Here is a 26,802-nt window from a genome sequence, read left to right as displayed (position 1 = left end):
TGTATTCAATTCCCCCATTTCCCTAAGTGTTAGTTTCCACATTTTCTTTGAGCTTTCACATGACATAAAATCCACTTCCAGAAAACTAATGAAATATGGTGCATGTTTAGCATCCGTTTCCATGTCATTGGATCTCAGGAAGAAATCCGTTTGCAGTTCCCTTAACCTGGGAAATCGTGGGAGTAAGGTAATGAACTTTGGGGCAGTATGCTGGCATACGGTTCTTCCCTGCTGTTTTCATGCGGGAACAGTAGCATCCATGTGCAGAAAGAGAGGAAGTAGTAATGCTGTCCAATGACATTGATGCTGTTGTGTCACACCATGCCCACCGGTGTGAATGAAATGTAGCGTGATATGCCAGTATATTGGTCAACGAACCACACTTGCCTTGAGCAACAGGTCCTGCTGTGTGAAAGATTAGAAAATGGGACAGAGGTGCTAGCACTGTAATAAGGAAAAAGAACTCAATATCCCCCATGCCCTAACCTGATAAAGTCCCATAGGAGAGGTTACCAAAAGTTATCTTCCCTTGAGCTTTAACTGGAGCACAGGCACCCAGGGAGGCTGCAGAGTTCCAGCAACCATTGTGATAATTTTGTTAATGAAAGGAAGGACACCCACAAACACCCCTCTGTTGCCTCAAAAGCAGACTGGGCACAACAAACTCCCTGAGCCCCAACCCATGAACATTTCATCCATGTTGTCTCTCTGCTTTGATGATGTTTTACTCCACCTTTGTTCATGTGGCTTGATGTGAGAACAGTTGAGGGAGGAAAGCAGGAATAATCGATATGGCCCTCTCCCGATTTGGTGGCAGTGGTGGTGCTCCTGGGGATGACGAAGGTGGCTAGTTGTGAACAGTACATTACCCCAATACAGGGGCACTTTAGATCCATTAATGAAACGGGAATATGTATAGCAAGCAGCAGGAGCTAGGGATTGATGTGCAGCTTTTAAATCATTTGCGCTAATTAGCCAGATCAACAACAACAACAAGACGACCAGCAAATGTGTTGTGGAGGAAGCTAACCGCCTTCATAGCTGCGTCTTGCTCAGCATTTCCAAACAACCAATTAATACGGACAACCTTTCAGCCCTTTCCCCCCTCCAGCACACGAGGAGTGGGTGAGCGCCATTTTACACGGCGCCCTAATTAAAACATAAAAGGCTGCCGATCGCTGCATAATTAAACAGTGCATCAGGTGGCTTCATCTGGCCGCCGCAAGAGTTGCTAGTCCTGAGTGTGTTGTTGCCTTCAATGGGGCTTAATTGAGGCCCGAGACAGCAGAACTGCATTCTCTCCAAACGGGGAAAAAGGGCCTTATGGTCATTACAGAGATAATATCCTCCAAAGGGGCTGTTAATGCAGGAAAATATTACAGACCTTCGCTCCCCCCCCTTCACCCTCCCCATCTTGAAATAGCTGCAGATTTCTTTATATTCACTTTTCTTCCTAATTAGCCTGAAAGGAAAAGGCAAGTTAGGATAATTAACTCCTAGCTACTGTAATCTAAATATAAAGCAACAGAAGCAAAAAGAGGAGAGATGAGCTTATTCCCCCTTCCTCTCTGTGGTGATTCTTATTTAATATATATATTTTTAACGAGCCATAAGCTCGGTGTTTGGCGGGGGGGGGGTTAACTGCCCTTAATGGATGCAAAAACCCTGCAACAGAGCGCATGGTTTGCAAGCATAAAGTTTCTGGTTCAGCCCAAGCACCTCCAGTTAAAAGGATCAGCGGAACTGGGGAAGAGCCACAGCCAGTCAGGCAGTTCTTGGGGACATGGACCAATGGTCTGTTTCAGCAGAAGGCAAGGTGATGTCATAAACATATAACCAAGAAGAATGTATTTAGAATCTCATGCTTATTCAAGCATGGATGCATTCTCACTTGAAATAGTAGATCTCACTCAGGTCTTTAAAAGGTTTTTACTTTCACTTCAGCAGTGTTCTCTCTGTTCTTTATAGAGAGCTTCTACACAGGTTTCTCCCTATTAACGTTTAGGGATCTTCCTCTGTCTGTTTCACTTCAGACAGATCACACTGACACATACTGTCCACAGCTGTATCCTGAGAAGCCTCTTTCAGCAGCCATTTTCTCTCTCTCTCTCTCTCACACACACCACACACACACACACACACACACACAGAGAGAGAGAGAGAGAGAGAGAGAGAGAGAGAGAGAGAGAGAGAACAGAAAGCAGTTAAAAACAACAGTTACTGGAATAACAATCACAACAGAATGAAATGCTTCTCTTATGTGATTCAAAGTCAGCCAATCACATGAGAGCTTCTGCCAAAGGAAAAAACCCCGTGTTAAAAAATACACAGTAATTTAACATAAGTAAAAAGGTAAAGAGACCCCTGAAAGTTAAGTCCAGTCGCGAACGACTCTGGGGTTGCAGCACTCATCTCGCTTTACAGGCCGAGGGAGTCAGCGTTTGTAAGTAAACATTCCCATTTCAGGAAATTAAACCATTATCCTTAACAACAACTTAGCACAGGCCACAGGTCCAATCCTTAGACTGGGCAAGCAACTTGACACTTCTCCGAGAAAGCTAAACCTTTCCCATTTGCTCACACCTGCATTAACATCTCTGTAAACCAGGTTACAGAGGAGGCATTACTGCCTCCTCAGAGACAGCTGGGAAGGGCAGGATAGCAACAAACACACCCCACACCACCATGAACATCACCACCACCACCAAGGCGGGACTGGATATGGGTTCTGCCAAAGGGGACTTTTAAGCATGTTTTGCATGTATGACATTCTGTGTTTCCCTCCATTTAATACAGACCATATCCAAAAGCAAGCAGCTGAAATTTCCTGTGAATCCCCAATCTCACACTGTTGACGATTTTTCTCTTCTATTCCTATCATGGGGGGGGGGGCGACTTCAAGGAATCCCCAGTTGAAACAGCAAACCTGCGCTTTCCCTCTCTCCAGTAAGATTTACAGCAAGGCTTTCTGCCCACACGCCGCAGAACAAGCCGCGCTCTTCAGCTATTTATGAAAACACAAGTAATATTTAGCAAACCATCCTTTTGAAAAGTCACACCGACGAGAGGCTTCGTGGGATGCCAAGAAGAAGCATCTGTTCAGCATCCAATCAATATCTGACAGCGGCGTCTTGGCACCCCTCCCTCCCCAATATCCCTGGTGAATCTCCTCCATCCCTTCCCTTAATTAGCTAGAGGTGTCAGATCCTGCCTTTTGATCGCTCCTGAGGCTACCACACACCCATGGCCTTTGTCCTTTCGAAAGTAAATAAAGACAGATCTAAGCAAACTTAGAGGAAACCAGCTTGGCAGACAAAAAAGTGTGTGAGAGAGTGAATATATATACACACACACACACACTTAGCATTTGCCAGTTTCGCAATCCAGGGAGAACCTAATTGAGCCAGGGAAAATAAACAAAGATGTGCCATAATAAGTACTTGAAAATGTGGAACTGGCAATAATATGAAGATGGAGAGGTGACATGGTATACTGTTCGTGTGTGTGTGTGTGTGTGTGTGTGTGAACACTTTATAGTGTTGAAATCTGTTGTTTCAAAGCCTGATCCCTATTTTGAAATTGTTTTTTGTAACATAAGCAAATAATCAGCTTATATGCCTTGAACATAAAAGAAATAAACGTGGGATTTGAACCAATGTGGTCCAAAGTCTACTCCAAGCATCAACATCGTTTGGGCTTGAGAAATCTAGGCCCCATTTGTGCTGTACATTTTAAAAGTGTTATTGTACCACTTCATAGCCAGCAAACAGGATGTGAGAACAAGCTGGCCCTTAGCTAAAGATTATTTAGGTCACATCTGCACCTGACATTTAAAACACTCTTATACTGTACCACTTTAATAGTCATGGCTTCCCCCAAAGAATCCTGGGAGCTGTAGTTCATTAAGAATGCTGAGAGTTGTTAGGAGACCCCTTTCCCCCCTCACAGAGCTACAATTCCCAGGGTTCCCTGGGAAGAAGGATTGATTGCTAAACCACTCTGGGAAATGTAGGCCTTTTTTGTGTTAGCTATGGCTTTTCATTGGTTAAGTGGGTGGCATTGAGCACACACACATGCATACAAACGCACACAATATATAGTACACACACACAAGTTGTTAGTTGTTGGTAGTTGTGTATAGAACCGGCAAACTGATCAGAAATATAGGTGGCCACAAATATAATTTATATATGGCTGGACAGCAAAAGAAAACGACTACAGCTCCCCCTGTCTTTAATAACCCATTTCTCACCTGGCCACAATTACATGTGGAATTATGACCACAGATAACAAACAGAGCGCCGCGAAGCCCCCAATACCTCCATGAGAACACAAACAGAAAGCATATTGGTGCATCACTTAACGCACATGGGAATATTGTGCATGATACAGGTTGCATTTCCTTGAAAGCCAAAAGAAAAAGAAATGCAGATGGAGAAATCTTGGAGAGGCTGTTCTGTGTCAGTCGCTTCTCGTACATTTATAGAACTGGGGAAAGCAGCAGCCAGTTTTCCCACCACCAACATTGCGAGGAGCAAATCACACCTCTGGCAGGCTTTCAGGATCACATGCAGTGTGCCACACTGCCATCCTGACCGGCTCAGGATTCATTTACAGAAGAATCTAAAAAAAAAAAAAAAGGAGGAGGAGGAGGAGCTGGCCATATTTCATCCCTAAAAGCTTCCTGCAGCAGCTGTGGTTTTGCATTGTTCTTCCGAATGTTCCTGTCCTTGGAATCTTGTGGAGTGGGATATTTTCATCGCTCTAACCACACCCACCCCTTTCAAATGATATGCACTTGACTGTTGGAAATGGAGCACTGTGATTGATGGGTACTTCAAACGCCCAAAAGGTTAGAACACCCCTGCATTTATTTGGGGGGGGGGTGTATTCTAAAAATAATTTTGCATATTTGGTGGTGGGATGTCATAGCAAGCAAGCCTCTCAAGCCAGCTGTTTGGGGAAGGGCTGTTTTTTATTGAAATAACAGGTTATGGATGGCAAGTACTGTATAGAGATGAACCAATCTGTTACGTAAAAACTGGAAGCCAGTGGGAGGGGGTATCAAGACACTTTCTGCAGCCTGAGGGGCATCACAGACATGGAGATGAAAGAAAAAATGGCCCTTAATTAAAGGAGCACTCCAGATAAATTTATTGATGATTAGGATGGTGGTTATTATTTACAGCATGTATTTACTACTTTTTATCAATAATGGCTCTCATAGTTGTATCTAAGGCCACATTCACAGTATACATTTGAAACACTCTGATGCCGTTTTAAACAGCAATGGCTCCACTCAAAGTGTTCTGGGAGCTGTAGTTTGTTAAGGGTGCTGAGAGAGTTGTTAGGGGGCACCTATTCCCCTCACAGAGCTACGATTCCCAGAGTTCCCCAGAAAGAGGGATTGACTGTTAAACCGCTCCGTGAACTCTAGCCCTGTGAGGGAATAGGGGGTCTCCTAACAACATAGCTGCCAAGTTTTCCCTTTTCTCGCGAGGAAGCCTATTCAGCATAAGGGAATTTCCCTTTAAAAAAGGGAGAACTTGGCAGCTATGCCTAACAACTCTCAGCACTCTTAACAAACTACAGTTCCCAGAATAATTTTGGGGAAGCTGTGATGGTTTAAAGTGGGATCATGGTATCACAGTAGATCAATGAAATTAATGAAGCTGTAAGCCTGATCTGAATAGGACCATTGCTAGTCAGATACAACCCTTTATTTGAGATGACTAAACAGGCCTCAGTAAACCCTAAGGCTGTACATCGCCTTTGCACTCTTCCCAAATTACATACAGATCTAGGTGTTCACATGCTGGAGTCAGAGCACACCTTTAACTAAGTATCTCAGTTGGCCAAGGGACTTCATGAAGTTCTGAGCCACTCTGTCAACTCACTGCCTCTCAATCCTGCATTTTTTAGGGAACTGCTGCAATAGCTATTTATTTTTAAATATAAAAACACACAGGCTGACTTGGGAAACGCCCTGAACTCAAGTGCAGAGGGGCTAAAGAGGTGCAGAGAAACTTTCAATTTGACGACAAGTCCAGGTTTTAATTGCAGTTCATTATTTTCCTAGGTTACTCCAATCTTCCAGTACTACCAATGATAGATTAGATAGATAGATAGATAGATAGATAGATAGATGATAGATAGATACATAGATAGATAGATAGATAGATAGATAGATAGATAGATAGATAGATAGATAGATAGCCCTCTGGGAGAAAAAGCTATTATCTTTTTTAAAAAAACAGCATAGTGGAGGTAGAAGTCCAGTCCATCCTTGATGCTTGGGATAGCAGGTCCTTGCTGGGTCCTTGACATTTTCTCCACGCCAGTCTTTCCTGGGTATCTGTTGCAGCTTTCCCCACCATTATCCAACCCCTCTATGATTCCTCTTTTACCCACCCTAAAGCAGTATGGCCTCCCTTTGCAAGAGAACTGGCAAAGCTATCATTCTGAAATCTGTCAGGATTTGACCATGCTGGCAAATCACATCCAATTCTGATACGAAATGAAATACACTTTTTAAAAAATCAAAAATCAAATTTTAAATGTTCCTTGCACGAAAACCCCAGGGTGTATCGGCCCACATTTTTGTATGCTTATCCACATCTGCACCTGCAAATTTCATCCACTTCTGTGAAAAAGCAGGGGGGGGAGCTATGGCTATTTTTAGATTCACCATTCTATTGAATCTCATTTGGTCCTGAATGACCAGCTGGGCTGGAGCATCTCCTAAGGAGACTGGACTGCTTCCCAAAACTACAGATAGATTTATGTTAGATCTTGTGGCTATAGTATGCACTCCCTCCGATGCTATCGTCCCGCTAGCCTACCCAGCAATTTCAGGACATCTCAAGAAAGGGTAATCGCTGAGAGTTAATAATTTATTCTGAGCAGTCTGCTTCTTCATGGTGTGCATCAAGGTGATATTAGCCTCAATATAAATGTAAAATGTCAGCTTTAAACACACACACACAACACACACACGAGGCAAAGCTGCTTTTGTTTTAGGTGTGAGCCTCTGAATAATTTATTCACGGCACAGCCGTATGCTGTCAGCTCTATTGACAGCTGAGAAAGAGATGGGCTGTGTTCCTGGCAAATATCAAGATGGGATTTTTTAAATCCATATATATATGGAGGGAGGGAGGGAGAGAGTCTACTAGGCAATAAAGTAGGAACATCAAAAGCTGCCTTCTCCCAAGCCAGACCATTGGTCCATCGAGCTCAATATTGTTAACACTGACTTACAGAAGCTCTCCAGGGTTTGAGGCAGGGGATGTTCCCAATTCTACCTGGAGATGCCACCAGGGATTGAACCATGTACTCTGTCACTGAGCTATGACCCTCCTCCTCTCCTCCAACACACCCTTCCTATGCCTTTTATAGGTGGCTCCACCGTCACACCTATTCTGTAGGCACCTTGCCTTAGGATAGTTATCTCAGGTAGCTAGGCTGTTGTTCCATCTAGTTTGGTATTGTCTCACTGACCAGCAACGTCTTTCCAGGGTTTCAGGAATGGGACATTCCCATCCTTACATGACGGGGATTCCCCATCATTCCTCTACTTCTGTCTTGCTTTTACCACTTTTAAGGGGTCATTTTGTTTTACTCTTGCAATCCGTCTTGAACTCTGCAAAATGCATCGGAAGGGTGGGGTTTGAGTGTACCATTCCCCAAGAACGGAAAGAGAGACTAGGACAGCGTGATCAGAATCTCCCCGACTCTTGAAGTCATCAGAGTTACCCTCAAATGACGCCAGAGTGGCTTAAAACACCCAGCTGTCATTCGGACACCCACAAATTCTTAAAGGAAGGATACAGGATCTTTGAAAAGAAAGACAGCACGGCTGCAGGGTTGGATTCTGTAAGGACTTAAGAACTGCCATAAGAAGTTGGAATGATGGTTCATTTAGCTGACGTATCCTTGAAAAACTTAAAGAGCAAATGACCAATGACCACCTACCTTTGAAAAATCCTATTGGTATCATGAAGGAATATCCAAACTTTTGTGATATTTGTTATGGTGTACACTTCCTGGCAGTACACTTCCTAGCAGTTTGAAAGCACGTCAAAGTGCAAATACCTGTAGATAAATAGGTACCGCTCCAAGAGGGAAGGTAAATGGCGTTTCCGTGTCTTGCTCTGGTTTGCCAGAAGTGGCTTTGTCGTGCTGGCCACATGACCTGAAAGCTGTATGCTGGCTCCCTCGGCCAGTAATGTGAGATGAGCGCCGTAACCCCAGAGTCGGTCACGACTGGACCTAATGGTCAGGGGTCCCTTTACCTTTACAATTCCTGGAGCTTGCATTAATGTGCATCTTATGTAATGACCTGGCCGTTTTCATCTGAGCTCCCGTTCCTTGTCAACACCCCACCTCCAGGAGACATATTTTCTTCCTCAAAAGAAGAGAGGCTTAAATTTGAAAAACAATTAACACAGAAGAAAATGGCGGGGGGGACGGGACAGGGTATTATTGAGGTTGAAGGGGGTGGCATCTTCTGTCAGTAAGGGTTAATATCTATTATGGGTTGCAGCCAATTCACATTTACCATGTATGTGCACCACTCTGAGCTCCTTGGAGAAAAAGGTGGGATGCAAATGCAATAGACGAAGTGAATAGTGAAGAGATCGGCTGGATCTCTGAAGGCACTTGGGATCCCCAAGGAGGAAAGGTAAGGATCCTCACAGTCACGTTGGTCTCATCTCTTGGCCGGACCGACCTCACAGGGCTGTTGTGAAAACCAAATTGAGGGCAGGGAACTTATGCTTCCTAGAGTTCCTTAGAGGAAAGGTAGGATACAAGTATAAATAAATATTTATCTAAGGTGCACCATCTTTTTTTAAAAAAAGATAAAAAGACTAAAGTTTTCTTGCCCTTTCCTGCTTTTCTGGTACCTAGCCAAAAATGCTGATCTAGTTGCCTCGTGTTTTTGACAAACTTATCTCTAAACTGAATTCTTATTTTAATATCCATTTGATTGCTGACATCCTAGGAGGAAGGCCTAAGTTTTTTTACTGAACTAGTGCATTGTTTCATTTTTGTAGCAAAAGCAGAATGTTTGGATATCTTAAAATACGTAGGGATTTTTTAAAGAGTCTTCTCAATCTAGATTTTGTTTTGCACGCACACACACAAACACACACACACACTGCTCCAAATATCACGTGATCCTGTCCCTTTATTTATCGTAAGTGGAGTTGAGGGTAGCAACACACTTACAAAAGAACCAAGAAATGATAAATTACGTCTTATTGTATTAAGTCAAAGGTTAAACTTATTATTGCCCACCGCAGGCCAACCTTAACCTCAGAATTAATGCCGTAAACAAAAAAAGAAATGCAGGTTGCAGCCACAATACAAAATGTCTCCAAAGGATTACAAAAGTGAAAGGATGCCCCCTAATGGTATTTTTTCTTCTTTACACTCTATCAGTCCGATTGATCTTTTAAAAAACATAAATCCATGCATCAAAACACCCAAACCATTTCCTAATTTGTCCATGTTTATTATTTGTCCCAAAGACGGTCTATTTCTCCATCCCTTTTTCTAAACAAAATGTGATTTTGCAAAGTTATCTGAAGCAGGAATATGTGAAGCAGAGCACGCTTTCCCTCCTTCAATGCTTTGAAAGGTTCTGCACGCTCGCTAATGTGGGATTAAGAGGACTTGTCATTTTGAAAGCAACGCTCGCCTTTTCTAAACCATAGATGTTGTGAACTCCTGCCTTAATTACAGGAACGTCGCTAATCATAGTGTGAACAAAGAGATTATGTCAACCGCTGCGAATCCCAATTAGGGGGGAGGACAGCCGCTCAGTGGTAAAGAATCTGCTTTGCATGCAGAAGGTCCCAGGTTCAATCCCTGGCATCTCCAGTCAGGACAGGGCTGGGAAGGGGGAAAGTCTCTGTCTGAAACACTGGAGAGCTGCTGCCAGTCTGTGCAGACAATACTGAGCTAGATACCGGAACTTCCTCCATTCTGATCAGCACTCTGGGTGATGTCGTCTTAAATGTAAGGAAAGGCTGCAGCTCAGTGGCTGGCAGAGCATCAGTTTTGCATGAGGCAGGTCTCAGGTTCCCCGGCATTTCCAGGTAGGGCTGGGAATGTTCTCTGCCTCAAACCCTAGAAATCGCTGCCAGTCAGTGTATGCAATACTGAGCTAGATTCAGGCATAGGCAAACTCGGCCCTCCAGATGTTTTGGGACTACAACTCCCATGATCCCTAGCTAACAGGACCAGTGGTCAGGGATGATGGGAATTGTAGTCCCAAAACATCTGGAGGGCCGAGTTTGCCTATGTCTGAGCTAGATGGACCAATAAGACAGCTTCCTGTGTGCTATGCTTGCTGAGTCTTAGAACTTAGCATAGGCCAGAAGAAGACAAGTGCCTTATTCTAGGTTTTTATTTACTTAATTTTATCCTGTTTTTGATGTTCCTCATAAATTCACACAGGAATCTGCCTTATACTGAGTCAGACTGTTGGCACACCTAGCTCAGTACTGTCTGCACTGACCGGCAGTGGCTCTAAAAGGTAAAGGTAAAGGGACCCCTGACCATTAGGTCCAGTTGTGACCGACTCTGGGGTTGCGCGCTCATCTCGCATTATTGGCCGAGGGAGCCGGCGTATAGCTTCCAGGTCATGTGGCCAGCATGACAAAGCCGCTTTTGGCGAACCAGAGCAGCACATGGAAACGCCGTTTACCTTCCCGCTGTAGCGGTTCCTATTTATCTACTTGCATTTTGACGTGCTTTCGAACTGCTAGGTTGGCAGGAGCTAGGACCAAGCAACAGGAGTTCACCCCGTCGCAGGGATTTGAACCGCCGACCTTCTGATCAGCAAGCCCTAGGCTCAGTGGTTTAACCACAGCGCCACCTGGGTTTCAAACAGGGTTCTCTCCCAGCCCTACTTTGAGATGTCAGGGATTGAAGCTAGGACCTTCTTCATTCAAAGCAGATGTTCTACCATTGAATTACATCCCATTGGTACAGTTCTCCAAGTGCTGTGCATGTTGTCGACAAAGAAAAGAATAAAACATAGCAATAACGCCACTCTACAAAAAAGCCACACCAAAAAAGCCAGAGGTTTCTACACACATACAGACGTACCTTGGTTGTCGAACGCCTTGCAAGTACTTGTCCGTTTTGGCTCCCAAATGCCGCAAACCTGGAAGTGAGTGTTCCAGTGTGCAAACATTCTTTGGAAGCCGAATGTCCGACGCAACTTCCGATTGAGTGCAGGAAGCTCCTACAGCCAATCAGAAGCCGCACCTTGGTTGTCAAACATTTTCAGAAGTCGAACGGACTTCCTGAACAGATTCCATTCGAGGACCAAGGTACAACTGTATCCCTAACACCCTCCAGCCACGCAAGCGAGAGGTATTATCAACAAGGATACATTCTAGGCCTCTCCATTTGGCCAGTGGCCAGGGACAGAGGAAGGGGGGGCGGTGGGGGCAGCCCGCCCCGGGTGTCACCACTGAGGGGGGTAACAAAATGCCGGGCAGCACTCACTGCGGGGCCTGCAGCGCGCCCGAGCCATGCATCTCTCCTGGGAGTGACGCGGTGGCTTAGGTGCCCGCAGGCTCTGCACTACCCCAAACGGTCTGTCCGCCACCTTCCCCTCAGCTGTAGGGTGGCTGAGTGGGAGGAGGCAAGCAGATTCCTCGGAGGCCCTGCGTAGCATCCTATCCCAGCTGGCCCCGCCCCTGGGAGCAAGGCACGCGTGCCGCCCCAGGCACCTGATTGGCTTGCTCCGCTGCTGCCAGTGGCTCCATTTGGGTAATGATGTATGCCAGTGATGGCGAACCTATGACATGCATGTCAGACGTGACATGCAGAGCCCTCACTGCTGGCACGTGCCCCATCGGCCCATTCGTGCTGTTGTTGTTGTCCCTCCCCCCCATTTGTTCTCCCGCTCCTACTACAGCTTGTCTCCGCTGTTAAAACCCGGATCCTTTTGTTGTTGTTGTTGTTGCTGCTGCTGCTGGTAGCCAGAGATTGGTTTTTTTAACCCTTTCTGTGCTGTTTTTTCTGGCACTTTGGCTGACTATGATTGGGTGTAACAGTGTTCATTTTTTAACCCATTCTGTGCTAGGTTTTTTGGCACATTGGCAGACTATGTCAGTGCTGCATGTTAGTTCTTGCGAAGGTATTATTCATCATTTATTTCTGTTCTCTTTTTTTTCCCCTCCAAAAAAGTGCAGCAGCTTTGGGGCATCCCCCCCCAAAAAAGCAAAGCAACTTTTGCACCCCCTAAAAAACCTCCAAAACTTTGGTCAACAGCTCCCCCCGAAAGCTCAACAACTCTGGGCACTTTGTGATAAATAAAGGGTTTTTGGTTTGGTTTGGTTAAATAATTAGTTTTTGGTTTATTAAATACAGTTATATATTACAATTATACATTTTTGTTATTTAAACTATAAATATCACGAAATTATGAGTTTTTTCTCGATGTGATACACCACCCGAGTTATGCTCAGTTTTTTGGCAAATTTTGACACACCAAGCTCAAAAGGTTGCCCATCACTGATGTATGCACTGAACCTCTCCCTATATAATCTCCTTTTTTTAAAAAAAAGTAATGTGACAAGTTTATTATTATTATTATTATTATTATTATTATTATTATTATTATCATCATGAAGTTTGGAAAGCCATTTGCAATGAATAGGAGAGGGAGCTTAGCTGTTCAAAAGGACAAAAGTCAAAAAAATTCTCCCTCAAGTCCCTTGGAGAAGTCTAAACATCTCTTTGGATCCCAGCCAACATTTCCTCCACCATCCACACATCCAAGGCTATTTCCTTTCCTGGCAGAGTTTCTGAACCATGCAACTCTCTTTTCATCTCTGTTTGGAGTGCAGCAATTAAGATCCCGGCACATTTTGCATGCAATGTTTCAGCTGTATTTGGGGCAATGGTTTCTAAATGACATCTGCTTTACAATGGCACCACCAGTTGTCATTCATGCTAGTACTCTATGCTAGTACTCTAACAGTGTTTAACACACACTCTCTCTCCTAATGGAAGCAATCCCCTTTCTGTGTCTTCGTTCCATTTGGAAGCAAATACGATCGCCGGGAAATTGAATACGACTCATTATCATACAACAAAATATTGATAAAAAAAATCGCTGCTTGACTCTCTCACAGCCAAACAAACCCATGCCAGTACACCTGCGGGTTTTTTGGAACTAATTAAGGAATTCTAGCAAACACTCAAAACGGGGGCTTCAAAAACAAATGCAAAACCCATTAATTAAAATTCCAAACACCCAGCTTCTGTGGCCACTGAGACTGTAATTGAGAAATGTCTGGCTTCTGTCTTGTTTTGTACTTTTTTTTTTTTTTAAAAAAAAGAAGGCTTTATTAGCAATGGGGTAGCAGCAAAGGGAGTCCTGCCAGACGGGATGGGGGTGAAAGATTCTGCCAAGGATCAAGTTCATACCTTGGGAGGATTTCTGGACTCCAACTTGTCCAACTGGAGTCCCAGGTTGCATCTGTGGCTAGGAGTGCTTATGCCTAGCTTAGGCAGGTTCACCAGTTACGACCATTCCTGGACCAAGTTAGCCTAGCCTCAGTTATCCACAATCTAGTGACCTTCTGCTTGGACTATTCTCTATGTGGGGCTGCCCTTGAAGATGCTCTGGAAGGTGCAGTTAGTGCAGAACATGGCTGCTAGGTTGATAAGTGGGGCAACCCAATGGGACCATGTGACACTGCTCCTGAAAGCACTGCTTTGGCTACCAGTCAGCTACCGGCCCACATTCCAAGTGTTAGTACTAGCATATAAAGGCCAAGTACTTAAAAGAGCACCTTCCTCATTGCCAACCATCTTGATGAGGGCTTGGTGGTGTCTCCACTGGTTGGCACATGGCTTTTCAGTGGTAGGTTCCCCGGTTGTGGAATGCCCTCCCTGGTGAGATGCACCTGCAAAGGAGGAATCTGAAAACATTCCTGGTTACCTAAGCATTTGGTGGCTGGAGAATACCGTTCTCTACTCTCGGTTGTTTGGATAGAGCATAGAGAAGGGTGTCTGTGTGTGCGCAGAAACTAGCCCCAGTGCCAGATTAAACCCTGTGGAGGCCCCTTGGCAGGCAAAATCTCTCCCAAAGTATCTCCCAATATGTTTTTTATTTTACCAACCAACAATTTTAATACTTTATGCTCAGGGCTGCTCTTCTGAGCACATGAAAAAGGTGCATGTCCCACTGGGTTCGGTGGTCTTTTATATATACTGTATATATATTTGTTGTTGTTGTTTAGTCGTTTAGTCGCGTCCGGCTCTTTGTGACCCCATGGACCAGAGCACGCCAGGCACTCCTGTCTTGCACTGCCTCCCGCAGTTTGGTCAGACTCACGTTGGTACCTTCGAGAACACTGTCCAACCATCTCGTCCTCTGTCGTCCCCTTCTCCTAGTGCCCTCAATCTTTCCCAACATCAGGGTCTTTTCCAGGGAGTCTTCTCTTCTCATGTGGTGGCCAAAGTATTGGAGCCTCAACTTCACGATCTGTCCTTCCAGTGAGCACTCAGGGCTGATTTCCTTCTGAATGGATAGGTTTGATCTTCTTGTAGTCCATGGGACTCTCAAGAGTCTCCTCCAGCACCATAATTCAAAAGCATCAATTCTTCGACGATCAGCCTTCTTTATCGTCCAGCTCTCACTTCCATACATCACTACTGGGAAAACCATAGCTTTAACTATACGGACCTTTGTCGGCAAGGTCATGTCTCTGCTTTTTAAGATGCTGTCTAGGTTTGTCATTGCTTTTCTCCCAAGAAGCAGGCATATATTACATATATTATTAAACAAATTTAGTGAAACAAGTTATCAATCAATATAATCAATTACATTTCCCCCCTTTTTTTATTCCCTCCCCTCCCTCCCTCCCTCCCTCTCCCACCCCCTTGGGACTTCCCTCAACTCCCCTTTCTGATTTGTTAATACATATTTTCTGCATGTTATAAATTTGTACATATTTGTACATATTTTATCAGTCATGTGTTCTACCAATAAATTTGTGAATGTTTATTCAAAACCTGCCAAGGAGTCCAAGTCCTTTTGTTGTCGGGTTCGGTGGTCTTAAGCCGCCTTGAGCTCCTCCTTATGAGGAAAATATGGTCTATAAATCTAATAATAAATGAAGCACTGCCACTAAATTTATCGGGGTGTGGGTTCTACTGTTAGGCTGCACTCCATCTCGCCTATTTTAGTCCAGCAAAGTTAGGTGCATCTGTCAGCCATAAGCCAATCATGCTTTTGAGATCTTGTGGATAGGTGAGTGCAGAGGAATGCAGGCATCAAAAGGTTAAAGCACGTTGTCCTTCCCTGCTTCTCCAATCCAAAATTAACCCACCCAGCCCCAAGAAAAAGTTGTTCCTTTTATAAAAAAAATTCTACACCAGCCAATTGCTATAAAATAGTCTTAGGGCAATAAAGCACAATAAAATCGGATAAATGCAGTGTGATAAATTGGAAGTATAATATTGGAAAATCAGAGCATAAAAGTATCTCATCACCCCCCCACACACCCCATTTTTTCACTTAGATCAGCATCAACCCTACTATTAGGCAGTGTGACTCAGCCACCACCCTTTTTATACTTTCTGCACGTGGTATAGCCTGAAGAGGGCTCATGCTGTACTAAGTGAATCAGAGCACAAGCTGAGCAAAGATTCAAACCGCAGGATGAGAAACTACAACCCTGCAAGGTTTTTTAGTTCCATATCGCTTTTAAATTGTACACACAAATGTTACACATATGTGATGCTCCAAAAGAGTTCAGTTTTCTGAAATATCTAAGTATCGGCTTTACTGTACAGCATGAGTCAAGCAGTGAGACTAAAGGTTTAGGGGCTTTCTGTGTGAGGGTTGCCAACTAATCCTTTTGCTGGTGGGGCTCCTCTGCCTTTAACCAATTCACAATGGGCAAAAAAATGGCAGTCAAGCATTTCCCATCAGCATATCTGCCTGCCAGAAAAAAACTTCCCCTGCTGAATTTCGGTTTGATTGGCAGCTGTTAAAGGCACAGGGTGCTTGCCAGGAAAAAAAACCAGTTGGCAACCCAATATAGAGTGGGAGGAGTCCAGAGGCAGCAGGGAGGGCTGGCATCCCAATCTTGTATGTTTTTAGATGTCAGTGGATGTTGTTGATGAAAAAAAAGTTTGCTTTTGCAGCCCAACTCCCCAAGGGACTCTGAGTCGTTTAAGTCCATGACTGGTCAGAGGAGAATGGATGGAGCCAGGGACCAGTACTGTACAGTGGTACCTCTGGTTAAGAACTTAATTCGTTCCGGAGGTCTGTTCTTAACCTGAAACTGTTCTTAACCTGAAGCAATGAGGCCTCCTGCTGCCGCCGCGCTGCCAGAGCACGATTTCTGTTCTCATTCTGAAGCAAAGTTCTTAACCTGAGGTACTATTTCTGGGTTACCAGACTTTGTAACCTGAAGCGTTTGTAACCCGAAGCGTTTGTAACCCGAGGTACCACTGTAGAAGCAAGTAAGATATTTAATTTCCTGTTGCAACAGAGTTCACCTCCCACCTCTGCAAGGAGGTGAGGACCCAGAACAAAGGTGTGCAAGAACTTTAAAAAATTGCCCAGCCGCTTAGCCAAAGACCACCCAAAAACAACATAGAATGACACAGAATGAGGCAGTCTACAACAGAAATTTGAGAGCGTGGATTGTCTCCTGTTTGACAAGATACTGTACCTGACAATGGTCACTGATTGCATTACCTGGTTAATCTAGGCCAGTCTTTTGAGATGGTAAATACCTTAGTTTTTGAACACAGGTCACAGGGCTACCCTATTCATACACAAAATATGTCCTTAAGACAGGATTTGTAAGTGAAAAGTACTACTGGGAAAAGTTTCTCCAAGGTATTTCCTTCTGCAGAGGAAATGTTTAATCATTAGGAGAGCCAATGTGGCTTTTTGGATTGTTCCATGTGCTAAAATGAAGTGCAATTTTCTGAGGGAGTAGTTCCTATTTGAAGGGGGGTGCATTTATAACAGGATTTAAAAGTTTATAACATTGTGATGCTTGGAATTAATATACCATAGAAGAATACATGCACTTATAATGTTCCTAATTTGAGCAAGTATTATTCTCCAGATCACAAACAGTGTGTCTAAACCCCTAAATGTATGGTTTCTGATGCCAGCTCATTTCCTGCCCACTTAATCTGAATTTCTCCTTTCTAGGAAAAATACAATAATTTAACAAAAACCTGTTACTAACGACTCATTGGTGAAATCTGAATGGCCCATTCACCATCTTAAGCTCCCGTCAGGAATCACCCTCGCACTTAAAGCATGCCCAAAGCACATTTAAAGCACATGACTCCCCCCTCCCCCAAGAACCCTGGGGCCTGTGGTTTCCCACTCACAGAGCTACCATTTCCAATACCCTTAACAGACTACTGTACCATCCCCGTGATTCTTTTTGGGGAAGGGAGGGGAGCCATGTGCTTTAAATGTGAATTGAGTATGTTTTAAATGTACTGTACAGTATAGCGTGGATCTGTTTTATTTCTAAAAGTTGCACTGGCTTCATTCAACCAGCTGATGGCACCAATAACCTCAAGATACCCAACAAGGAAAAGTGTGTAGGGTTTTGTTTTTAAAGGCAGATGCACATGGACTGTAAAACAATCAAGAAATACGAGTCGTGCCATTTACCTGCTTATTTACAAACAATTGTGCATTGCTGAGGAAGCAAGAGATTGTGTGTACTAGTGGTCCCCCCCCAAAAAAAGTTTGGACCACCATGGTTGCATAAGCTCATCCCCAGTGCACCTTACCCCACCCTATAAAAAGCACTACTCGGAATAGCAGTTTGCACAACTCACTAAGGAAGATAATAGCACAATATAATTGAAAACAGTAACAATTCATTAATTATCGGATTCAAAATCGAATTAAAACTGGTCAACTTAATTAAGTCAACAAAGCTGATGAACTTGATCCAGTGAAACCAGCTTTGGTATTTTTTGCATCTCCATTCCCCCCTCCCACCGTCCCCTTGCCTCTTAGCGACACCCCCCCCCCCCAGGTCATCCCCCTGCCAGGAGCAGCAGTACCATCCACTTTGGGAACCAATGGTGTATGGCAATACAGAACACAACTAACTATTTTGCCCTAGAGAATTGATAATTTATCTAGTCCAGTGCTTCTCAAGCTATCTGATGTCATGGACCAGCAATCCCAGCCCCACAAATGTGTCAGGGCATGGTTCCATATTCAGTCCCCAAATTGTCCGACTCCCACCTAACCTGGGCTGTGGTGGAGTTACTGGGGGCAAGCCCTGACTCACAAACCACCACTGTGAGTAACACAGAGCTAGGTAGCACCCATATTGCATCCATTCCAGACTAAATACATTGACTGTCTATTCATTTCCCGGCTCAGTCCAAAGTGCTGGTGCTTATCTTTACAACCAGAAATTAGTGGCTGGGGAACTGCAGCATTGGGCCCAAACACAGCCCGGCCTTCAGGTCTCTCTACCTAGCCCTCTCCCCAAGATGCCACACTTTTTCTTTGCAGGCCACCAACTCTGGTTTGCCCCCGCCTTGAATGTTTTTGCCTGGATGCAAGGTGCATTGGAATTTTTATAATGTTTCTTGCTTGCCTGGATGGAAGATAGAGAGGGGTGTGTCGAAACTAGCCTACTGTACAAAACTAACGTTTACAACGATGGTTCCGTATCAGATGATGATGATAATGATAATAATAATATCAAACAAATACCTTGGGGGGGGGTGATAATGAATTGTAGTAGTAGTAGTAATAGAAAATGGGCCTTTTCTGCAGTGGCTGTTTGTAGAACGTTCTCCCCAGAGAGGTTCGGCGGGCGCTTTCATTATACACCTTTAGGTGCCAGACAAAAACGTTCCTCTTTAACCACCCCTTTGGCTGATTGACATCCAGTGCCCTTTTAAAATGTGTTGGGGAAAAGGGGTTCTTGTTTTTGTTTTTATTATGTATTTTGTGGTTTTATGTTGTAACCGCCCGAGACCGCGGGTAGAGGTTGGTATTCAAATTTAATAAATAGTAGTAGGAAGACAGGAGTGCCCGGCGTGCTCTGGTCCATGGGGTCACGAAGAGTCGGACACGACTAAACAACAACGAAGTAGGAATAGAAATAAATAAATAGATAAAAATAACAAAGTAAATATATGGGAAATGGCTGACAGGGGTGTGGAAGCTGTGGAATAGCTGTAACATATTAGATTAATTAAGATTAATCATCGCCACCATTCTCATCCACCCAAATAATATTGCCTGCTTCAAACAGGGCGCCAGTTTGCGGCTCTCCCAAGAGTCACTTCGCCCTCACTTAAAATGGCGGCCGGAGGCTGCGCTTATGGGCAGAGCAACGGAGCCCCGCTGCACCCAGCCAGCCCTTACCCATCACAGAGCAGTAACTGAGAAACGCGCACCGCCGCCTCCGCCCGCCACAGCTCTGTGTGTCGCGCCGGCGCCTCATGGTGACGTCGCCGTTGCATAGCGATGAGGCATTAGCGCTTCCGGGGTGTGGGGCAGGGCGGCGGGGGGAGTTTCCCCGACGGGGTTGTTGTCCTGACTCCCTCGCAAGGCCCGAAGCGATGGGAAGCGGCAGGGGCGGCTGCCGCCAGCAACGCTCCCGCCGCCACCGCTCCTCCGACCGCTCCTCGCCGCTGTAATGGCGGCCTTCACTACGACCAGCAACGAAGCCGCCGCTGCCGCAGGCGCACCGCCGCCCCTGCCGCCGGTGGGTCCCGGAGCCGAGCCGGTGCTGGACGAGTTCACGGCGCCGGCGGAGAAGAGCGGCTGCCTGGAGCGCAGCCGCGCCAGCATCGAGCGCCTGTTCCGGGTCCGCCTGGCCATCCTGGGGTCGCTGAGCAGCGGCGGTTGGGCCGCTCTAGATCTCGGGCAGCAGCAAAACGCCGCCGCCGGGCGCAGGATCTGGCTGAGCCTCCAAGGCCAGCGGGAGGACGTTCGGGCCGCCAAGGTAAGGAGCAGGCAGAGGGAAGTGGGGGGGGGAGTTAATCGCTTATTTGTTTTAATGCATTCATGTCCCAACTCCCATCATCCCTCCAAAGCAGTTCAAGGCAGCTTATCCATTGTTCGTTGGTTTGTTTATTTCCTTTACAGACCACCTTTTTCTACTCCCAAGGAGTTGTCCTTCTCCCCTCCTCCTTTAATCCCCGTAGCAACAACCCCGGGAGGTAGGTTAGGCTGAGAGGGAGTGACTGTGTCCCCAAGTCACCCAGTAAGTTTCATGACCAAGTCGGGGGATTTGAACCCTAGTCTCTTCCAGGCTTCTGCCTGACACACCACTGCACTCCTCCTGCCCTTTGTCCTCGCAACAACCAGGTGAGGTTGTAGAAGCAGAGGACATCCAGTGCAGCTGAATGTCGGAGGGTTCAGGGCAGATGAAATAAAGGGCTTCTTCACCATGCAGCGCATAGTAGTAGGCAGGCAAGGGAGGGTGTATGTGCTTATATATTTAAATTTTACATGACTTCCTGCCCAATAACCCTGTGAGTTAGGTTGGGCTGAGAGTGAGTGACTCGCCCCAGGTCACTTAGTGAGAGCTTCATGGCTGAGTGGGGAAATTGGCCTCCCAGCTCTTAGTCCAACACTGCACCACAACAACTCTGGATGGCTTCTGTTTTAATAGGGCTGTGATATATTTTTGTGTATATAGGAAAATGACTTTGATTCAGTTGCAGAACATTTGCCTTCATGTAAAAGCTCCCATCTTCAAACCCTTGCATCACAAAGCAGGGGTGAGAAAGACCTCCAACTGAAACCGTGGTACTAACAGTCAGTGTTGACAATACAGAACCAGATGGATGAATGATCTGACTCAGTATAAGGCAGCTTCCTGTATTTGTATATAGCTGAGGTAGGGAGGCTGTAGCCTTGAAGATGTTGTTGCACTACAGCTCCCACAACCCCTGGCTGTTGTCCGTGTTGAGTAGGCTGATGGGAGTTGGAGTCCAACAATGTATGGACAGTCACAGGCTCCCCCGTCCTTGGTATATTGTGTGTGAAACATGAGAGAAAGCGCAAGCCATGCTGGGTAAGACCAAATGTCTCTCTAGTCCAGTATTCCCCGCCTTGTCTCTGAGAAGCCTACAGGCAGAACTTGGGACCTTCTGCGTCCAAAGCAGATGGTCTACCACTGGGCTACATCCCTTCTCCTTATTCATGAAGGCAGGAACCCTTTCCTGTTGTTGCTCCCCAGCAATTGATATTGTTATGGCACCTTGTGTGTAAATGGTTCTCTTTTTTAAAAATAGATATGACAGCTTCCTCTCCTGGGGGCTTAAAATCTAAACTACACAGGGAACGGAGGATAGGGAGGAATGAAGGCCGGGGAAGATTGTGATATTTCAACAGCATGTTACATTAAGGCAGGGGTGTCAAACTCAAATTCATCGGGGGCCGCATCAGCAGTTTGGTCACCCTCAAAGGGCCGGTTGTATCTGTAGGACTATGTGTCCACTCTTTATTATCATAAATTATTGTCACTGCATTCAATTATTACTGTTTTTTGTAATAATGTAAGTAATAACTAGCTCTGAAAGCGGAAACATAGTCAGAATAATGGCAAGTAGATATTCAAATGTACAATTATTGTACAATTTATTGAAAAATGATTTTTGGTAACTGCACTGGGTGGTGGAGGCTCGCTAGGGTTTCATGCAGGACCTTTGCAGAGCTACTAGTACCTGGAGATGCTGGGGTCCTTCTGCATGCAGGACAGATGTTCTGCCAGTGAGCCACCACCCTTTACCAAAGGGACTGGCTGAGGTTGACTCACTGGAGCTGCTCTCCTGGTTCCAGGGTTTAAGGGCCAGAAGTATAAAGCAGCATCCTATGTTTCTGAGGAGAGGGAGAGGGAGAGGGAGTAAGGGAGGGAGGGAGGGAGGGAGGGAGGGAGGGAGGGAGGGAGGGAGGGAGGGAGGGAGGGAGGAAGGAAGGAAGGAAGGAAGGAAGGAAGGAAGGAAGGAAGGAAGGAAGGAAGGAAGGAAGGAAGGAAGGAAGGAAGGAAGAAAGAAAGAAAGAAAGAAAGAAAGAAAGAAAGAAAGAAAGAAAGAAAGAAAGAAAGAAAGAAAGAAAGAAAGAAAGAAAGAAAGAAAGAAAGAAAAGAGGGAGTGGGAGGGAGATAGGAAGGAAGGAAGGAAGGAAAGAGGGGAGAGAAAGAAGAGTTGGAAATGAGGAAGAGAAAAAAGAAGGAAAGAAAAAGAAAGAGGGAGAGAAGACGGAAAGGGAGAAAGAAGGAAGGAAGTAGAGGGAAAGAAAGAATAAGAATGAGGGAGAGGAAGAAAGTTGGGAAGGAAGGAAGGAAGGAAGGAAGAAAGAAAGAAAAGAGGGAGCAGGAGGGAGAGAGGAAGGAAAGAGGTGAGAGAAAGAAGAGTAGGAAAGAAGGAATAAAGAAGGAAAGAAAAAGAAAGAGGGAGAGAAGACAGAGATAAAGAAGGAAGGAAGGAGAGGGAAAGAAAGAATAAGAACGAGAGAGAGGAAGAAAGAAAGGGAAGGGGGGTCGCCGCCTTGATTCAGCACCAGAAAAGAGCGCGAAGGGACCCAGGGGCATAAAGCATTTCCCCGCCCCCAGCTGTTTGTCGGCGCTTTGTTGGCACGGCGCTTCAGCAGCAAGGTCCCACTGCTGGGTCCCGCTGGCTGGGGCGCTCGGCGGGCCACATGACGAGGTCTGGCGGGCCGGATTTGGCCCCCGGGCCTTGTGTTTGACACCCGTGCATTAAGGTATAGTTTAGGGGGATGATCCAAAGGATTCCTGGGGAAAAAATAGAGGCATTATGGTATCTGAACCTGGAGGCTATACATAGCCATTTTGACTAGTTGTTGTTGATAGCCTTACTGTGTGTGTGTGTGTGTGTGTGTGTGTGTGTGTGATGTAACACCTGTTATTATATCATAGCATTAAAGCAACCAAACAGCTCTGCTAACAAGTAGGTTATGATCCTAGTGCAGGTATAGTCAAACTCAGCCCTCCATATGTTTTGGGACTACAATTTCCATCATCCCTGACCACTGGTCCAGTTAGCTAGGGATGATGGGAGTTGTAGTCCCAAAACATGGAGGGCCAAGTTTGCCTATGCCTGTCCTAGTGGGATACTATCTTATACTGGTTTACAGTACTGTATATGAAAGTAAGGTTAACAAGCCAATCTTCATTGGGACATTAATTTCCTTTCATATAGCACCCACATACACATTCAGATTTGTCTGTCTGTGCACACACAAATAATAGAATATTACTCATTTTGAGTTCATGAGATAGGGTGGGGTGTAAATTAGTTTCCTTCTTCCTCATTCAAGTATGTGTGTGCATATGTTCTTGCACATATAGACATGCAGTAAAGGGATTTATAGAACACCCTATCCTAAGTACTCGGGTGAGCTGTATATATTTTACACCTGACAAGGTATTTGCCCATCCTTATCATAAGGGCTCAAGGAGGTTAATAGCTTCAGGTACAATAGAACATGATTATAACTCAGTGGCCTTAAGGCCTTGAGATAGAGTATTTCTCTTGTGTACAATGTGTGTTAACAAAATGCTTGTGCATCTTATTGTGTGTATCTAAAAATGCAGGCAACAACTGTTTTATGCTTATCCAGTATGTGTGTCAACGGGCGGACTGATGCATTCTCTGCTGACACGCAAGGGGGTCAGGAGCATGATCCTCACGCAAAACGAGGCTCTTTAGTTAAGGCGAACTATATGTATTTGGGTGTGTAGAAAATAAGCACAAGAGGGATATATTTGCTTTAGCATGCTGTATTCTGAGGGCTCAGGGTGAGTTAGAGCCACTCAACAAGTGTGAGAAGCCTGCTGTTTCAGGATGAGCTGTTGCTATGTAAAATTTTGTAATGGACAAAGGTCATCCCATCAATTTTAACAATTTTAAAATGTTAACACTCAGTTGGCACCATGTTAACTTATATCTTTTTCTGGGGACCTCAACAGCATGATCTGCAAATTCAGGTGCTGCTGCCACCTGAACTTTAGCTTGCTGTAAAGGGAGTTGCTTTCAGGGGAACTGCCAAGCCTTCTCTATTGCAATCTTCAAAATCATCAAAAGACTGTTTTCTTCTGCTAGACTTTTTGAGATGTATAATGTTGCCCTCAGTCAGGACTGTATCCCCCTGGGCATATGATGTGCTGATACTAGCAAGACGCTGACCATCAATCTGGGGACTCAGTGTACGTTGCTTGATACCTTCTTTGTACTTCTCAGTTACACAAATATTTGAGTATACTGTATAGAGGGAGGAGGAAGAGATTTATTTTTTTTAAATGCAGTGGAACAGGAGCCTGAGTTGGTGACTGGCCAGCATGTACTTAGGGTGCCACTGTCACAAGAAATAAGCATGTGGGTGACAGATGGAAGGAGAGAAACATGTGGCCTTGATGGTGCTGCCCTTCAGCAGTATTGCATAGTCATTTCTAGTTCCACAATTAACTGGCAAATCCTGGCCCATTATGAATTTCCAAAGACATGAGGCCAGCACCTTCCAATTAGTTGTAGAACCTTGTTAGTAGCAATTTGTGGGTTGTGGAAATGGTGCCAACCCAATAAGAAAAGAGAGAACTGCCAACACACAGTGCCCAAAATGAAGGAGCCGAGGGAGACAGGAAAAGCTTTGGAGTGATTGCCAATTGTTAGGTTGGAGGGGCTTGAAATTTGGGCCACCCATCACTTCAGTTTGCAAAATGGTTATTTATATGTTTTTATGCATGGAATGCATAAAAATGGGGGTGCGGGTGGTGCTGTGGGGTAAACCACAGAGCCTAGGGCTTGCCGATCAGAAGGTCGGTGGTTCGAATCTCCGCAACGGGGTGAGCTCCCATTGCTCAGTCCCAGCTTCTGCCAACCTAGCAGTTAGAAAGCACGTCAAAGTGCAAGTAGATAAATAGGTACCGCTCCAGTGGGAAGGTAAACAGCGTTTCCGTGTGCTGCTCTGGTTCGCCAGAAGCGGCTTTGTCATGCTGGCCACATGACCTGGAAGCTGTACGCTGGCTCCCTCGTCCAATAATGCAAGTTGAGCGCCGCAACCCCAGAGTCAGTCACAACTGGACCTAATGGTCAGGGGTCTCTTTACCTTTTATGCATGGAATAAGATTTTTTTTTTTTTGCTTCAACCAAATAAAAAGATTTTCCTTAAATGGTACTGTTTTTGAATGTATGGAAAGAAATATGTTTATATGTCCCTTTAAAAAAAATAAAAGAATTATAGAGAAGCCACTTAGTGCTTTATATAGGGGACAAACTTGGTCATACATCCTTATGAGTGTGTCTTGCTTTCCTATCAGGCAAGTAAATTCCTTTCCCTTCATACAACTTATTCAAGTGTTTGGAAATAACATAATGGGGGGAGTTGCCTTAGGACTTTTAGCAGTGGGGGAAGTGTACATTTTGTGGGTAGGAAGTATACATTCCACTCTTTCCTTCCCCCCCCCCAAAAAAACCCTTTAGTGTTTGCCTTTGTGATCAGGTTTTGAGAATTGTTAGACCCCTGGTTTGCCTAAGAGCCTAAGCATTTGGCATCCAAAGCATTATAGAAATAGTTGCATGTACCCTGAAATGGGAATCTGTTTCCCTAGACAGCAGTTTTCTCCATACACACCCCTCTACCACTCAGCATAGGCACAAAGCATAGTCAGTAGTCAAGGGCAGCAGGTGTCTAAATCATCTGGAGGGCTCTAGGTTGCTGAAGGTTGTTCTGCACTGACTCCAGTGGCTTTCTGGGGTTTCAGGCAGGTGATTGAACCTGGGCTTTCTGCATGCAAAATCACTGAACTACAATCCTTCTACCTACCAAAAATAAGGTGAGATGAATATTTCTCCCCTTCCTTGTGTCAAGCGAGGATTAAAAAATTCTTTTTGACATAGAATTGTGTGCTTTATTGTTCAGATGGAAGGACAGGGAGGGAGGGAGGCAGGCAGACTCCATAAGTTTGAATTTATAATCCTCAGGCCTGGCCACATAAATGTCCATTCTTAGTTTGGAAATACTTTTCCAGCCCTGGACCAAAGTATGAGAATTGCTTTGCTTCCACAGGGTTAAGCAATTCTCTTTCAGTGTGAGCTGTTGTAATGTCTCTGGATTGTGGGAAATAGGAAAGGTGATCAGCCCACAAAGTAATGATATGCCTAAAGCACAAAAAAGTTTTACAGAGGATATATTTATAGTCACATGCAACTTCTTTCAAAATCCACAGAATGACACTTGTTTTACTCCTTAAAAATATTCAGTGTGTCTGAGGCTTGTGCATTTTTTGTCAATTCTAGCCGTACCTCCTTGGAAGTCGAACGGAATCCGTTCCAGAAGTCCGTTTGACTTCCAAAACATTTGGAAACCAAAGCGCAGCTTCTGATTGGCTGCAGGAAGCTCCTGCAGCCAATCAGAAGCCCCATCGAGCGTTTGGCTTCCAAAAATAGTTTGCAAACCGGGTTTGTGGTGTTCGGGAGCCAAAACATTCAAGAACTAGTAAGCTGTCGGAAAACCAAGGTACGACTGTATGTAAGTTTGAGTTCAAACCCAGACTCATTCTAGATCAGCAGCAGAGCTGCTCAGATCTTCAGGAAGGGCCCTTTCACACATTAAGGAGAGGCAAACACAGGAATGCCACAGAAATATACCTTAATGTGCTGATAAGCATAGCTGTGTAGTACAAATTTACAAGCATGCTTACACTTTCCATGCTTACGCTTTACATGTTAGTTTGTAAATCAACATAAATGTGTTGCGGGAAATGGCCTTAAGACTGGATT

General features: G+C 45.0%; 1 protein-coding gene across 1 annotated transcript in view; it reads left to right on the top strand.

Annotated features, from left to right (window-relative positions):
• Positions 1-19,379: 19,379 nt before the first annotated feature.
• N4BP1 (NEDD4 binding protein 1) overlaps positions 19,380-26,802 on the top strand; it is a 30,062-nt gene continuing 22,639 nt past the window's right edge. Inside the window, exon 1 of the mRNA XM_035118789.3 lies at positions 19,380-20,000. Coding sequence (XP_034974680.1) covers positions 19,692-20,000 — 309 coding nt within the window. The 5' untranslated portion in view covers positions 19,380-19,691. The remainder of the gene's footprint in view (positions 20,001-26,802) is intronic.

The sequence above is a fragment of the Zootoca vivipara genome, chromosome 6 (genome assembly GCF_965207765.1).
Source record: "Zootoca vivipara chromosome 6, rZooViv2.hap1.1, whole genome shotgun sequence".
NCBI lineage: Eukaryota > Metazoa > Chordata > Lepidosauria > Squamata > Lacertidae > Zootoca > Zootoca vivipara.
The sequence above is the reverse complement of the archived record's forward strand: the minus strand, read 5'-3'. Positions and strand labels throughout refer to the sequence as shown.